Below are 16,247 nucleotides of genomic sequence, written 5' to 3'. Positions count from 1 at the left end.
CTTGGTGTATAGTTTCATTACATCAATACCTTGACTAAGTTAGATGATGAGAATTGTCTGCTTAGGCTAAGGAGCAATAAGCATTTTGATTGGTCAAGACTTTGGAACATAACAACTCTCCTTCTAATTGAGGTAGAATGTTTAAACTTGATGTAGATGTTCGTCTTGACTGAGTTCAATGATTAACATATCGAGCTAAAGCTAAGCAGAGATAAGCAATTTCCTTGGTCGATGCTTTGGGACAAGATAACTTTGATTCTATCTGATAGAGAGTGATGAAACTTAGTGTATAGTTGATAATCAGTTTGATTGCTCGATACTTTTGAAAAAAAATAAATGTGCGATTAATTAATCAGTTTGATTGCTCGATACTTTTAATATGTGTCATCTATTTATTTGGGGATTTCGGCGGGGGACATCAGCCTCACTGTTGGCTTGTTATTCTTGGCGATTTTAATTGTCATGTTGACAACCTATCAAATCCATTTGCGTCAAGTTTGAGAAAGAGGTTTTAGACCAGTATTCCCTTCAACAACTTGTGTCATTACCAACACACCAACACGGCCACACACTTGATCTGGTTATTACGCGGGATGGTGAACTTCCTGTAAGAAATCTTGGGGTTAACAATAGTCTTATTTCTGATCACTTTCTTATCAGTTTTAACTTGAACATTGAAAAGCCCAGTTTAAAGAAGAAAACATTTGAATATCGTAAGTTTAAAACATTAGATATTGAACTGAGTAAGTGAAAGCTAGAAGAATTGCCTTTCAGAAACTCTCTTGATAATGCTGATGTCAACACGAAGGTAGATATTTATAATAGTTCAATTAAGTGTGTTATTGAGAGTGTCCTCCCGCTCCAGAAGAAATCTGTAGTGTTGCGACCTGGATCGGAATGGTATAACCCCGACGTTGATGCAGCCAAAAAGGTCCGAAATTCCAGCAAAAAAACATGGCGCCTTACTGGGTTACAAGTCCACAAGAACATTTATAATTCTGCTCAATTAAATGTAAAATCAACTATTGAATTCTCGAAACGCGCCTTTTATTCCGAAAAGATATCTAACTGTACAAATCAACAGACAAAGTGTTAATACTTTGTTAGATCCGAACTACGGCAAAACTACACTCCCCACGGAAAACTGTGCCGATCTTCCAAACAAATTTGCTGATTTCTTTTCTGAAAAAATATCTAAAATACGTAATGATCTAGCTAATTTAACTCCAGTGGTTATTGAAAAGGTGATTAAAACAAATGACATTAGCTCTCTTGATAAATTTAGTGGTCTAAGTGAAAAAGAACTATGTAACATAATCAACTCCATGAAATCCACATCTTGTTCTTTGGATCCAGCACCTACCTGGCTCATCAAACAGAACCTACCCCTTTTCCTCCCTACCATATTAGATATTGTGAACACTTCTCTTCAACTCAGTATATTTCCACAACCTATGAATGGTATTAAATAGTGATGATGACGTAAGGGAAATCCTTTAGGGAATTCCTTGTGTTTGTATCATGTGATCATTGGAGAATACACGCTGGATGCAAATGGCCGATTGATTGTTTGTTGTCTTTTGAAACCAATCCACACAACACCTCCTACATGAGACAACTATTCACATTCTACAAACAGGAAAGACCGAATCTTCTTTCGTCCACAGATACTACTTTACTATCTGTGCCTGCTTACAAGAGACTCAGAGGAAAACTATCTTTCCCTATAAATGGTGCCCATATGTGGAATAAGCTACCAAGATCAATTAGAGCAAGTTCAACTTTTGTTAAATTTAAATGAGAATTAAAAACACACTTGTTTAAATATTATTACAAACTGTGATGTGACATTTGTTAAGCGCTTAGAATATCACCGGATATAATGAAACGCTATAGAAGATGAATAATAATAATAATAATAATAATAAAAATAGCTTACGTTGACGCCCCTTATAAAGAAGACGTCACTCGATCCAAATATTGACAAAAATTACAGACCTGTATCAAATTTAAGTTTTCTTTCGAAGATCCTTGAAAAGTGTATTGCCGATCAGTTTAAATCTCATTTGTGTCAAAATAATTTGTTAGATAAGTACCAAAGTGCATATAGAAGATTTCACTCAACCGAGACTGCTCTCCTAAAAGTTCAAAATGATATCTTGATGTCCATGGACAACAACAAATGCGTGATGCTGGTACTGTTAGATTTGTCCGCCGCATTTGATACAGTGGACCATGAAATGTTACTGTCTAGGCTATATTCTGAATTTGGAGTGTCTGGCTCTTCTCTGGCACTTTTTCGGTCTTATCTTCATTTAAGAAGTCGGGCAGTGTTGATAAACAACAAACTCTCTGAGCACAAGGACCTTCATTATGGAGTGCCACAGGGTTAATTTTAGGGCCGATTCTTTTTACAGTTTATACAACCCCCCTCGGAGACATTGCTAAAAAATATGGTGTAGACTTTCACTTTTACGCGGACGATACCCAACTCTATATCGCTTTTAATCCTGCTTCGTCTAATTATCCAAAGCAACAAATAGAAATGTGTATATCAGAAATTAAATCCTGGATGTCGGTTAACTTTTTAAAATTAAACGACGATAAAACGGAGTACATCCTTTTTGAATCCAAATCGTCTGTGTTGAAATTGAAAAGTGATGTTAACATATTAATAGGGTCTCACATTATCAAACCTGTTGAGTCAACCAGAAACATTGGTGTATTTTTTGACAGTTTTATGGCCATGAGCAATCAAATCAATAATATTTGTAAAGTATGTTATTTTCATCTCAGAAACATAAGTAAAATTCGTACAAATTTAGCCTCTGATGTTATAAAAACCATTGTAAATTCACTTGTAACTTCTAGACTGGACAGCTGTAACTCTGTCTTAGCTGGTATCCCTGATAATTTAATTCACAAACTTCAAATGGTTCAGAACTCAGCTGCCAGGCTTATCACTAAATCTAAGCATACCGATCATATTACCCCTATATTAATTAAGTTACATTGGCTACCCATTCGTTTTAGAATCGCACATAAATTGCTTCTTTTAGTTTTTAAATGCCTCAATGGTTCTGAGCCTTCATACTTACGTGATTTAATTCAAATTTACACACCCTCTAGAACTTTGAGGACCTCATCTGATTGTTTACTGTTATGTCAACGGTGATCAAGATTAAAAACAATAGGTGATAGAGCATTCAGTATTCATGCACCAAAAGTTTGGAATTCGTTACCTTTTAACATCAGAAATTCTACAACAATTACAATTTTTAAGAAAAATATTAAAACTCATTTATTTAAAGAAGCTTTTAATTTATAACTAAAGTATTTTTTGAAGAATTTTAATCCAGATCGTGATTTTTAAATACTCTTATTTTGTTATCAATAGCGTTCTTATATTACATTATTTACAGTTTTATGTATGTGACAGTCAATGTCTACAATCAGGCAATGTGTACAATGCCTGAAATATACCAGTCAATGTCTACATTGCCGGGTAAGGGTTGGGGTTAGGGTTAGGGTAACAAAGGCATTGTACACATTGCCTGAGTTTATTTTATTTCTGAATTAGTGTATTGTACTTTGTTTGTTTTATATTGGTTTCACTACTTACTTTGTAAAGCGCATTTGAGCACTATGTGAATTGTGCGCTATATAAATGTTCTTAATAATAATAATAATAATAATAATGTACATATAAACTAAAATATGTGCAATAAATATGAATTATGGTTAAAAATAGGCCTTGATGAAAGGAAAAAATGCCATATTTAGTCTATGACCACCCCTCTCTAACAGAAGGGTTACAGAATACACAATTTTCACAAATTTGGAAATATTTCAATGTTTTCAACATCTCAAAGCTCAGAGGCATCATGCAAATCTTTATTTCAATTCTTGTGCTGAAGCAAGATGTCTGGACCTTTACATCAATTTCCTGAAAAAATGAAGTAAAAAAAGTAGTTATATGACAGATTTGACAACATACAGGAGGCCTGAAAAGGAGCAAAATTAACATTTTACTGTTCTATAAGTAACATTAATGCAACAAACACCACAAATCCTAGATTTTGATAAGAAAATATTGAACATTAAGCTGACATTTACACATCTACACCAGTTTCGTATCAGGGTGTGGCCTCATTGGCCTGACATGTCTCAAGGTTCTAAGTTTGACTTTAAACAAAAAATTTTAGAAATCCTTGAAATGTACAAAATAACTATTTATTTTTGAAAAATAACCACAAATCCCAATTACTATCATTTAATTGTCAACACAGGTGCAATTAAATCACTCAAAACAAATTAATAAAAATGGGTGGGGTGGGGGATTTACAGCCTCTCTTTAATGGAATGAATAATGTCTAGAAAGACTGGAACTTTCTACATGAAGGAGATGCAAGAATTTAATGTTTAAAAGAAGAAAAAAATTATTATTCTGGGTAAAGTAATGGCAAAATTGAGCCAACCCCTGTTTTGAACATTTTGTACAAACCCATCTGCTGTACATTATGAACTCAGTGTTACCAATTTTAAATTTTCTGTAGGAAAGCTGGAGCTATTTCTAAACTTGACAAACTTATAGATCCCATCCAAGTTATTTTCATTGCTAATATAAGGGCATTTTTAGACATTTTGACTTATTTGAGTAGACATGAAAGGATTAATTTCTACATCGAAATAGGAGAATCTGGAGATTTTCTGTCAATATTCCTGATTTTTAGACAAAATTTGGTGAAATTATAATACTGTTCACTTTATCTTTGCTTTCTGAGGTTGAATAAGCCAAAATAGGGCATTAAATATTTTCTTACTGTTAGAAATTAAATAAAAACTGAAAATTGAGAAATTTGCAGTAAAATCACAATTTTTCTCAAATTTTGATTTTTTTTTTTTTTTTAAATTTAACTTTTTTTAAAGTTTTTCTGTAGTCAAAATATTTTATACATATTTTCTGAGAATTTAATCTTCTTATTTTCAAAAAACTAAGGTATATCAGTCAGTCTTGTCATACACAGACAGGCCACAGATCACTAATGATTTCCCCATTGACTTTAATGTTAATTCTCGTCTCTTAACCCGGCTGTAACTTTTTCCCAAATTTTCGTTGGGTAGAATGCTTTCTGCCACAGATGGAGCAACATGTGGCAAGCTCTTGCCCAAAAGCATGTATGAGGTTCACCATGAAAAACTTGAGACACACAAGCTGGAAGTAGAGACAAGTTAACATGCAATTTTCGGCTCTACATTTCAACCTCTCAACTCTTGTATCCTTCCGCCTCAAAATCATGAATATTCACCAAAACCTGGCAGAAAATGTATTTTCAAACCCTTTTCTTCAATTCTACACAAAAGTCAACAAAAATCGCCATGCAAAAGGGACGGGGGGGAAGGGAAAGGGAGAGAAAGACTAAAAATAACTTTCGCCCTACATTCGTGGGTGATGGCGTAGAAATATTTGGTGAGCTGTGCCCATCTAGATGTATAGTAACGGTGTCTGCCAAGGTGTGCCAAGTGAAAATATATATATGATCTCGACACTGGTGTGCCACCCCCCCCCCCTTAGTTACGGGCCTGATGTATAAGAAACTGAATGTGTTACATATGGTACAGTTATTAGATTTTATGTGTTTTTCAGGTGAAATTCAAACTACAGGTGTCTTAGGTCCATTTACTCTAGACCTGTATAATCCGATCTTATCTCGACTTAAACAAGAAGGTATATCAGCTATACAAAATACAGCCTGGTTGTAAGACAGACTTTAAAAAAATGGCTATATTGTTTTTATTGTTATAGTATTATTTACCTTTGATAGAATTTTATTAAGAAAGTGCTGTGAGATTTTGTTTTGGTTGATGACTGAAGATTGATATGACATTGTTATACGCCCACATTTTCATGTGGACGTATATTGTCGTCGCCCCTGTCTGTCCGTCCGTCCGTCCACAATTGTTTGTGAACAGGTCTACAGGTCACAATTTTTATCCGATTTCAATGAAACTTGAAATATAGGTTTATCCCCCTAAGATCTCGTTTCCTTTCGATATTGGCATATATCGGACTGTAACTTCATGGATTATGGCCCCTGATTGTACGAAAAATCACGTTTTTAGCTTGTGAACACTGTAGAGGTCACAATTTTTATCCGATTTGGTTTAAACTTGAAACGTATGCTTATAACCCAAAGATCTCGGTTCCTTTCAATATTCGCGCATATCGAAACGTCACTTCTTGAATTATGGCCCCTGATTGTACGAAAAATCACGTTTTTAGCTTGTGGACCCTATGGAGGTCATAATTTTTATCCGATTTAAAAAAAAGTATTATTATATCACCGTTACACCCTAAGAACGGCTGAGTTCGAATTTCATGAAAATCGGCCTAAAACTGACAGACAAAATGGCCGCCGTTCGTGCTCAAATAGCGTAAAAATATGGTATATCAAGGTTGTGGACCCTATAGAGGTCACAATTTTTATCCGATTTTGTTGAACCTTGAAATGTAAGTTTATAACCCAAAGATCTCCGTTCCTTGCGATATTCGCACATATCGAAATGTAACTTCCTGGATTATGGCCCCTGATTGTACGAAAAATCGCGTTTTTACCTTGTGGACCTTATAGAGGTCATAATTTTTATCCGATTTAAAAAAACGTATTATTATATCACTGTTAAACCCAAAGGACGGCTGAGTTTGAATTTCGTGAAAATCGGCCCAAAACTGACAGACAAAATGGCCGCCGTTCGTTCTCAAATAGCGTAAAAATATGGTATATCAAGGTTGTTAACCCTATAGAGGTCACAATTTTTATCTGATTTTGTTGAAACTTGAAATGTAAGTTTATAACCCAAAGATCTCCGTTCCTTACGTTATTCGAACATATCGGAATGTAACTTCCAGAATTATGGCCCCTGATTGTACGTGAAAAATCACGTTTTTAGCTTGTGGATCTTATAGAGGTCATAATTTTTATCCGATATAAAAAAACGTATTACTATATCACCTTTACACCCTAAGGACGACTGAGTTCGAATTTCGTGAAAATCAGCCTAAAATTGACAGACAAAATGGCCGCCGTTATGGTATATCTAAGTTGTGGACCCTATAGAGGTCACAATTTTTATCCGATTTTGTTGAAACTTGAAATGTAAGTTTATAACCAACAGATCTCGGTTCCTTTCAATATTCGCGCATATCAAATTGTAATTTCCTGAATTATGGCCCTTGATTGCAGGAAAAATCACTTTCTTTTTAGCTTGTTCTCTATCCATCTCTCGAAAATGTGGTCGTATCCTGCCTGACAGCCGCTGGTTTATTCATTGTCTTCAGTATTGTTTTTGATCACACTATAGCTTTAGTTGTGTTCAAATTTTGTTGCTAAATATCTGAATATATATGATACTAGTTTTTATGTGACAAAGTCCGTGTTTGATTTATACAGTCATGTACAGCATTCTAGAGAAATGTCCGTATTCATAATTTTTCTCATGTGAAAACAAATGTCAAATATTTACTTAAATGGTGTCTCAAATACTACTTATCAGCAAGAAGTCATAATGACCTCTGTGTCAGGGTTAGACACCTGAATTAACGATTATGCTATATTATATGAAATCTACTTTTCACATGGACAACATATACATGTATCTCTTTCCATCAACGATTGTGTGAAGAAATAATATGTGTATTTCCAGTCTAGTTTTCTGTTCGCTTTTTATACGCCCACATAGGAACGTTGGACGTATATTGCCGTCGCCCCCGTCTGTCTGTCCATCGGTCTGTCCGTCCATCGTCCACAATTTCTTGTGAACGCTCTAACGCCAAAAGTTATCATCCAATTGTTTTAAAATTGATATATGTTGTTTACATTAGTGAGATGAAGAAGCCTATATAATTTCAATAATTTCCGTTTATAACGTCTAGAGTTATGGCCCTTGTTTCACTTTGTTGAACCTTGTTGTGAAATTTATATGCAATATTTAAATTAGGGACACGAAGATGCCTATTGAATTTCAGCAATTTCTGTTTATTACGTCTAGAGTTATGGCCCTTGTTTCACTTTATTGAACTTTGTGAATGCTCCAACATCAAAAGTTATCTGCCGATCTGTATGAAATTTACATGCATCATTTAAATTAGTAAAGAGAAGAATTCTATTGAATTTCAGCAATTTCCGTTTATTACTTCTAGAGTTATTGCCCTTGTTCCACTTTGTTCAACCTTGTTAATGCTCGATTGATAAAAGTTATCATCTGATATGTATGAAATTTATATGCATCATTTAAATTTGTGAAACGAAAAAGCCTGTCAAATTTCAACAATTTCTGTAGATTACTTCCAGAGTTGAGACTCTTGTTTCAATTTGTAGAACCTTGTGAACCCTCAAACGGCAAAAATTATAATCTGGCCTGTATGGAACTGTCGTGGAAAGGTCCCCAAAAACCTACAAAGGAATAAATATGCGTCGACCACTCGGACGATTTAGCCGCTGTGAGCGTATGTTTCGTTGCCTGGCAACCTATCTTTGTTAAATGTTATCAGTAATATTTCCTACTTGAAAGGAAAAAATTCCATAAAATAGTTGCCAAAGATTTATTCGTTACAGAGTGTTCCAAATAAAGAATTGTTATAATAAAAATTGTAATTCAAGAAAGAGGCTGTGAAATTTCCTTTAAGTTAAGCATTTGTTATAGGAAAATATGTTTTCTATTTAAAATATCTGTTTTCTATTTAAAATATCTGTTTTCTATTTAAAATATCTGTTTTCTATTTAAAATAATACTCTTGGATTCATTTCATAGTAGTAGAAAAATTGTATGTATGTTTTGGTGGGGGGGTTTTGGTCAGATTAGTGTATACTGGTTTTATGATGATTTTAAAAAAAGGATATCTTTGTTAGATATATAAGATTTGGTAATATACAATAAATATAGCTATATCTATGTTAGATATATTAGGGTTGGTAATATTCAATAAGTATAGCTATATCTGTGTTAGATTTATTAGGTTTGGTAATATATACTCTTCAAAAAAAGTAGGGGATATTGAAATGCAAATACCTATGCAGGTTGTGATATGATAAATAGTCATGGACACTTGACATACACGTGTGAGGGGTTCATTGTCAAATTTGACACTTCAAGGAAGGGTTGATGAAAACTGCCGCGTGCTGGTTTATCTATCCATGTTTGCTTTCCTATCGGTTCTTGCATAAGATTTACTGTTTTGCGTATTTTTGCTTTAGAGTGTTATGTTTAATTTGATCGGGAGACCTGTTCATCGACGTCAACCGACAACACTGCAAGAATTGGCCGTGGCACTGCAAGAGGAGTGGGTGAGATTGCCCCAAAACGTGATTGGACGGTTGGTTAGGAGCATGCCACAACGAATTGCTGAATGTCTGAGGATTGGTGGAGCAATTACTCATTATAAAGACAAAAATCAAAAATGTCTATTTTCACTTTTGACGGTGTTCCTCTTTGTGAGTGAAATGGGGCCGTCAGATAAGCCGCCCATATGAACTGTTTATGTTCATGTGTAGGCAATTGGCCTGTTATCAACATTCACTGGTTACCTCTAATAAAAACAGCAGTGCATTTCCACAGTTTGGTATTGTTTCTGAATATCCCCTACTTTTTTTGAAGAGTATATAACAAATATAGCTATATATCTTTGGCAGTACTATTTAATAAATCTGGGTATATTTACTTTGGTAAAAGGCTATATATTTATGTGTCTTTGTTTATGGTTTACTTATTGCCGCTAACTAAATTAATAAGTAATTATGTAATTAACTGAAATTGCGATGCAGTAATGACGGGTTTCACTGGTGCCACGTTACCCTTGAACTTGTTTCACCTCCGGTGCCACGTTACCTTTGAACTTATTTCACTTTCGGTACCAGTGAAACCGTTAAACAGAGATCCACATAAACATTACACACATGTTATAAAATGGACGCAGAATCAACGAAATCCAGCAATATTAAATACATTTATACATTTGTTACCATGTGTTCCATATGTTAAAAAAATGATCCTGACAAAGTTTGTTACTAACTTACTTGTAAGATAGCTGACTTTCGAATGGGAAATTAAAATGCGGAAAAAAATCCTGACAAAATTGGTTATTTCTTGACAAGGGAAGATGCTAGAACTAGAAGCAATAATACTCATTTGAAAAAACTAATGATTTTAAATGGTGTCACCTCCGGCGTCAATTTTAAATTGTAATCAATTTGATATAACGCATATTTGATTCATCTTTCAAATGTTATGACTCTTATGAAAATCCTATAATAATTTACTCTTTTACAGGCAAAATAACGCGAAAAGTGACTCGTGCAAAATTGCCTACTTCTCGGCAACTGCTAATATTACAAACTAATTTGGACATACATTGTCTTCATATGGATTAATGCTACAAGTTTATGAAAATCAAAATGTCGCAAATACAAAACTGAAATTAAAATAAAAATAAGCCTGACACATTTTGCGCTTTTAGTAGGACAATTCATCTTGATTTATTAAATTTGTAAAAATTAATATTTGCTTTTGAAATGAACTCCCAGTCAGTATTGAAGTTTTGGACAAAATTATGTCACTTTCGGTGCCAACAGAAAACTATATCGGTATAAAAATGTTGAGAACTTGCACGAAGGAGAATATGATCTTTTCTTTTATACAAATCGGGCCCATAAAATCAGATTAAAATGCGGAAAATCTTAAAAAGTGGTTATTTCTCGACAAGGGAAGAAGATGTTAGAAACAATCTTTTGACATTTATATGATCTATATTTCCATTTTAATCAAATATCTTAATTTGAAAAGAAAAATAATAGTAACTCACTATTTGTTTTGGAGGCTAAAGATACTGTTTTTGCCAAAATGACATTTTTTCTAGTGATAATGAAAGTGTTCAATTAGACAGACAGACAGACCCATTTTAATAGTCCCCTGCTTTCTTCGAAAGGCTTGGGACAAAAAACATTTGAATATATCACTGTTACACCCTAATGATGGTTGAGTTTCAATTTCGTGAAAATCTGACCAAAACTACCGGACAAAATGACCGCTCCTCATACGCTAATAGTGTAAAAATGTGGAAAATCATGGTTGTGGACTCGCTAGAGGTCACAATTTTCACCCGATTTTGATGATACTTGAAATGCGTGTTTATAACCCAAAGATCTTGGTTCATTTCGATATTCGCGCATATCGGATCGTAACTTCCTGAATTATGGCTCCTGATTGTACGAAAAATCGTGTTTTTTGCTTGTGGTCCCTCAAGAGGTCACAATTATTGTCTGATTTTAAAAAACGTTCGAATATGTCACTGTTACACCGTATTGTTGGTTGAGTTCGAATTTCATGAAAATCGGACCAAAACTGCCAGACAAAATGGCCGCCCGTCTATGCAAATAGTGTAAATATCTGGTATATCAAGTTTGTGAACCCTCTAGAGGTCACAATTTTGATCCGATTTTGATGAACTTGAAATGCATATTTATAACCCAAAAATCTTTGTTACTTTCGACATTCGTGCATCTCAGATCATACCTTCCAGTATTATATATATAGCCCTTGATGTTATGAAAAATTGCTTTTTGTTTAGCCTGTTCTCTATCCATCTCTTGAAAAATGTGGGCGTATCCTGCCTGGCAGCCGCTGGTACTTATAGCTTATCATACCTAATATGAAATGATAATCCACTCCCTTTTCGCCCGACATTGAATTAACCAAAACAACAACAACTCTCCGGCATGTTGGTATATGGCTACATAGGCTTAATCTTTCCGGTTGTAAAATGGCCGCCAAGCTCCATAGCCAGCACGCGATCACATGACCCCCATACACTCTAGTTATATATACATCTCTATGGTAATGAAACATTTATAATACATTAAAGTCTGATTAAGAGTAACAACTCATTAAGTAATTATCAGAAAATCATGGAATTTTTTTTTGGCCCATGCTAACGTTTAGTATACAAAACAATATCATGGATTTAGCTGTTCAAGTTATCAAAAATCATTGAAAATCAATATACTTGTTCATCTCAAGACCTTAAACTCTCTGTATCAACCTAAAGTCAATCGGAACGATTATATATAAACGTAAACGCGGTGTATGAATATAAAATCATAACCTGATGACCTTAAACACTGTGTATAAATTTAAAGTCAACCAGATATTAACTTTAGCCTCGAGAGCATCCACAAGATTTTTCAAAGGGATCAATGAATTTTGATGACTTGAACAACTAAATCCATGATATTAAATGTTTTGTATACTAAACATTAGCATGGTGCAGAACTAAAGTCAAACAATTTCTAATGATTTTCCGATAATTACTTAATGAGTTATTACCCTTAATCAGATTTTAGTGTATTATAATTGTCTCATTACCGACAATAGACAAAATATGTGACAACTCTCGTTGACTGCCCGGACGTCCTAACTGCTGTGGGCGTATGTTTTGTTGCCTGGCAAGTGGCAATCTGTCTTTGTTTAGCTTGTTCTCTATCCATCTCTTGCAAAATGTGGGCGTATCCTACCTGACAGCCGCAAGTTTCACCTTTAAACCGAAATTTAAAAAAAAAAAAAAACAGTTCAAGATTATTTGCACCTATAGTAGGGGGCATTCATCTAGATCTCTCAGATTTGTAAAAATTAATATTTTCTTGTGGAACTGTCAAAATTGTGGTTTTTGGCCAAATTACAACACTTCCGGTGCGGGCAGAAAACTTTATCGGTAACAAAAACAATAGCGGCTAACGCAAATTAATCCTTTGTAAAATACATGTACTATCAAAAAATATTCCTAAATAAAAAAAAGATTGGCGTAGCTATGTGCCCTGTTTACTGCTACGTAAAAATGCATCATATGTTAAAATCCGATAATTATTGTTAATATTACGGCAATATTTCAAAAAAAGACAAATTGGGTGATTTCATATATTTTGCTTGTCACAGAACGCCCGAAATAGCTTTAATCTCTAAGTCACACCCACTTTCCCAGTTAAACCGAAAACATCAAATCGTTCAGACAAGTAGTTTCCAAGATAAAATCAAATTGGAAAAAAAAAAAAATAAGAAGAAGAACTAGATCTGCCAGGCAGATATATGAATGCTTTCATATTCACGGTCACTTCCTGTAAAATGTCTTGGGTTATATAAAGAATCTCAAAAAGAAAAAAGGATTATTAAAATCGGCAAAAAACTGCCTAAGTAATAACAACCAGGCATCACTTCATATCAGATGTTTTTTTGGGTTTTTATACGCCCACATTGAAATGTGGTCGTATATTGTCGTCGCCCCCGTCCGTCTGTCCGTCCGGCGTCCACATATGCTTGTGGACGCTCTAGAGGCTAAAGTTAATATCCGATTGACTTTAAATTTATATACAGTGGTTAAGGCCATGAAACGAAGAAGCCTATTGATTTTCAGCTATTTCCGATAATTACTGCCAGAGTTATGGCCCTTGATCACTTCAAAAAATCTTGTGGACGCTCTAAAGGCCAACGTTAATATCCGATTGACTTTAAATTTATACACAGTGTTTAAGGTCATGCAACGAAGAAGCCTATTGATTTTCAGCGATTTCCGATAATTACTGCCAGAGTTATGGCCCTTGATCACTTAAAAAAATCTTGTGGACGCTCTAAAGGCTAAAGTTAATATCACAGTGTTTAGGGTCATAAGATGAAGTCTATTCATTTTCAGTGATTTTCGATATTTACTGCCAGAGTTATGGCCCTTGATCACTTTGAAAAATCTTGTGGACACTCTAGAGGCCAAAGTCAATATCCGGTTGACTTTAAATTTATACACAGTGTTTAAGGTCATGAGACAAAGAAGTCTATTCATTTTCAGTGATTTTCGATAATTACTGTCACAGTTATGGCCCTTGATCACTTTGAAATATCTTGTGATGCTCTAGAGGCTAAAGTTATCATCCGATTGACTTCAGATTGATACACAGAGTTTAAGAGCTTGAGACGAACAAGTATATTGATTTTCAATGAATTTTTATGACTTGAACAGCTAAATACATGATATTAAAAACCAAACAAATTCTAATGGTTTTATGATAATTACTTCATGAGTGTATTATAAATGTTTCATTACCGAAAGAAGTAAAAATATGCGACAACACTTGTTGACTGCCCGAACGATTTAGCTGCTGTGGGCGTATGTTTCGTTGCCTGGCAACCTATCTTTTTTATTGATTTTGTCAACAATCTTAAAGAAAACAGAATTATTAACTAGGTTATCAGAGGAAACATTTCAACCGGGCAAAATTTTCTGTTTTAACAGTTTAATTTGCACAGTACCTTTGATTACCAACCGATTTTTTTTTAGAAGACTTGAAAAATAATCTCCCACTGAACAGCTAAAATTGTTTGCAATCAACGTTTGACCTGAACTGAAAGTTCTGCACTTTTTTTTAAAAAATGAATTGAATGGTAACACTTTAATAAACAAATTGGCCAACAACTGAGTTATAACGAGAAATATTTCAACAAGGCATCACTTCACGTCGGATGTTACTGATGTTGTCAAGAATGTTTAAAACAAAAAAGGAATTATTAAAATCGCCAAAAAAGGCGCTGAGTTATAGCAAGAAACATTTCAACCGGGCAAAATTTTCCGTTTAACATTTAATATGTTGCAGAGAACGTTTCGTTAACAACCGATTTTGATCAAACTTTCAAAATAAGCAACTACCGGTAATGTCCAACTTAATCATTCGTGATCAACATTTGGCCCGATTTCAAACTTCTGCAGTTTTTAAAAAAATTAAATTGAATAACGTGACTTTAATGAAAAGAAAATCGGCTAAAATCTGACCGGGTTAAAAGGGAAATGTTTCAACCAGACATTGCTACACGTCAGGGGTTACTGACTTTGTCAAAAAGATGGAAGTATTATTGACTAAAGTATAACGGTACTGAACATTTCAACCTGGTAAAATTTCCCGTTTTTACATATTCACATTCACTTCCTGTCACATGTCATGGGTTATATAAAGAATCTCAACAAGGAAAAAGAATTTTTAAAATCGGTCAAAAACTCGCGATGATATCATCCTAAATATAGCGAGAAACATTTCACCCGGGCGAAAAAATAATCTGAAAAATAAAGGGAAATAACTGAGACTTGTGTTGCTGTAATCGGATTGACTTCCCGTTCCAAAAGTTTCAGAAAAATGGATCAAGCCATTTAAAAACGGAGCGGATCAGAAAATGAAATGAAAAAGGTGGAAAAGAATTCAAAAATGGCGGGAAAATATTGAAAAATTGTAAATAACTTTGTTGGCACGTAAAAGGTCAAAAGCAAAATTAGAAATTTTGAAATGCCAAAAATTTGACCCTCCTCCCAGTTATCCAGATATATATTCATTTTGGAAATTGGAGACGAATTCTCCAAACTATCCAAACTACGGCCTATTGTGTTTATTTTCACGTTCCGTTAAAGTGGACTCTTCACTATTTTTATACGCCCACTTCCTGAATTATGGCCCCTGATTGTACGAAAAGTCATGTTTTTAGCTTGTGGACCCTATGGAGGTCAAAATTATTATCTGATTTACAAAAAAGTTCAAATATATCACCGTTACACCGTAATGTTGGTTGAGTTCGAATTTTGTGAAAATCGGTCGAAACTGCCAGACAAAATGCCTGCCCCGCTAAGCAAATAGTGTAAACATCTGGTATATCAAGGATGTGGACCCTCTAGAGGTCACAATTTTCACCCGATTTTAATGAAACTTGAAATGCATGTTTATAACCCAAAGATCTTGGTTCCTGTCGATATTTGCGCAGATCGGATCGGAACTTCCTGAATTATGGCCCTTGACTGTACGAAAAATTGTGTTCTTAGCTTGTGGTCCCTCTAGAGGTCGCAATTATTATCCGATTTACAAAAACGTGTGAATATATCACCGTTACACCTTAATGATGGCCGCCCCTCATATAACGCAAATGGTGTAAATATGTGGCATATCAAGGTTGTAGACCCACAATTATTTTCCGATTTTGATGCAACCTTAATTATAAATTTATGCTTATGTCACAAAGGTCTTGGTTGCTTTTGATATTCACGCATATTGGATCGTAACTTCCTGAATTATGGCCCTTGATCGTATGAAAAATTGTGTTTTAAGCTTGTGGTCACTCTTGAGTTAACAATTTTTATCCAACTGAAAAAACGGTTTAAAGATATTACTGTAACA

The 16,247-nt window shown here is 34.4% G+C and overlaps 1 protein-coding gene across 1 annotated transcript in view; it reads left to right on the top strand.

Annotated features, from left to right (window-relative positions):
• LOC126828352 (alpha-aminoadipic semialdehyde synthase, mitochondrial) overlaps positions 1–10,018 on the top strand; it is a 219,948-nt gene extending 209,930 nt beyond the window's left edge. The window contains exon 22 of the mRNA XM_050558072.2: positions 5,648–10,018. Coding sequence (XP_050414029.1) covers positions 5,648–5,763 — 116 coding nt within the window. The 3' untranslated portion in view covers positions 5,764–10,018. The remainder of the gene's footprint in view (positions 1–5,647) is intronic.
• Positions 10,019–16,247: the final 6,229 nt, after the last annotated feature.

Source organism: Patella vulgata, chromosome 7, assembly GCF_932274485.2.
Source record: "Patella vulgata chromosome 7, xgPatVulg1.2, whole genome shotgun sequence".
NCBI lineage: Eukaryota > Metazoa > Mollusca > Gastropoda > Patellidae > Patella > Patella vulgata.
This window is presented reverse-complemented; position numbering and strand designations above follow the sequence as displayed.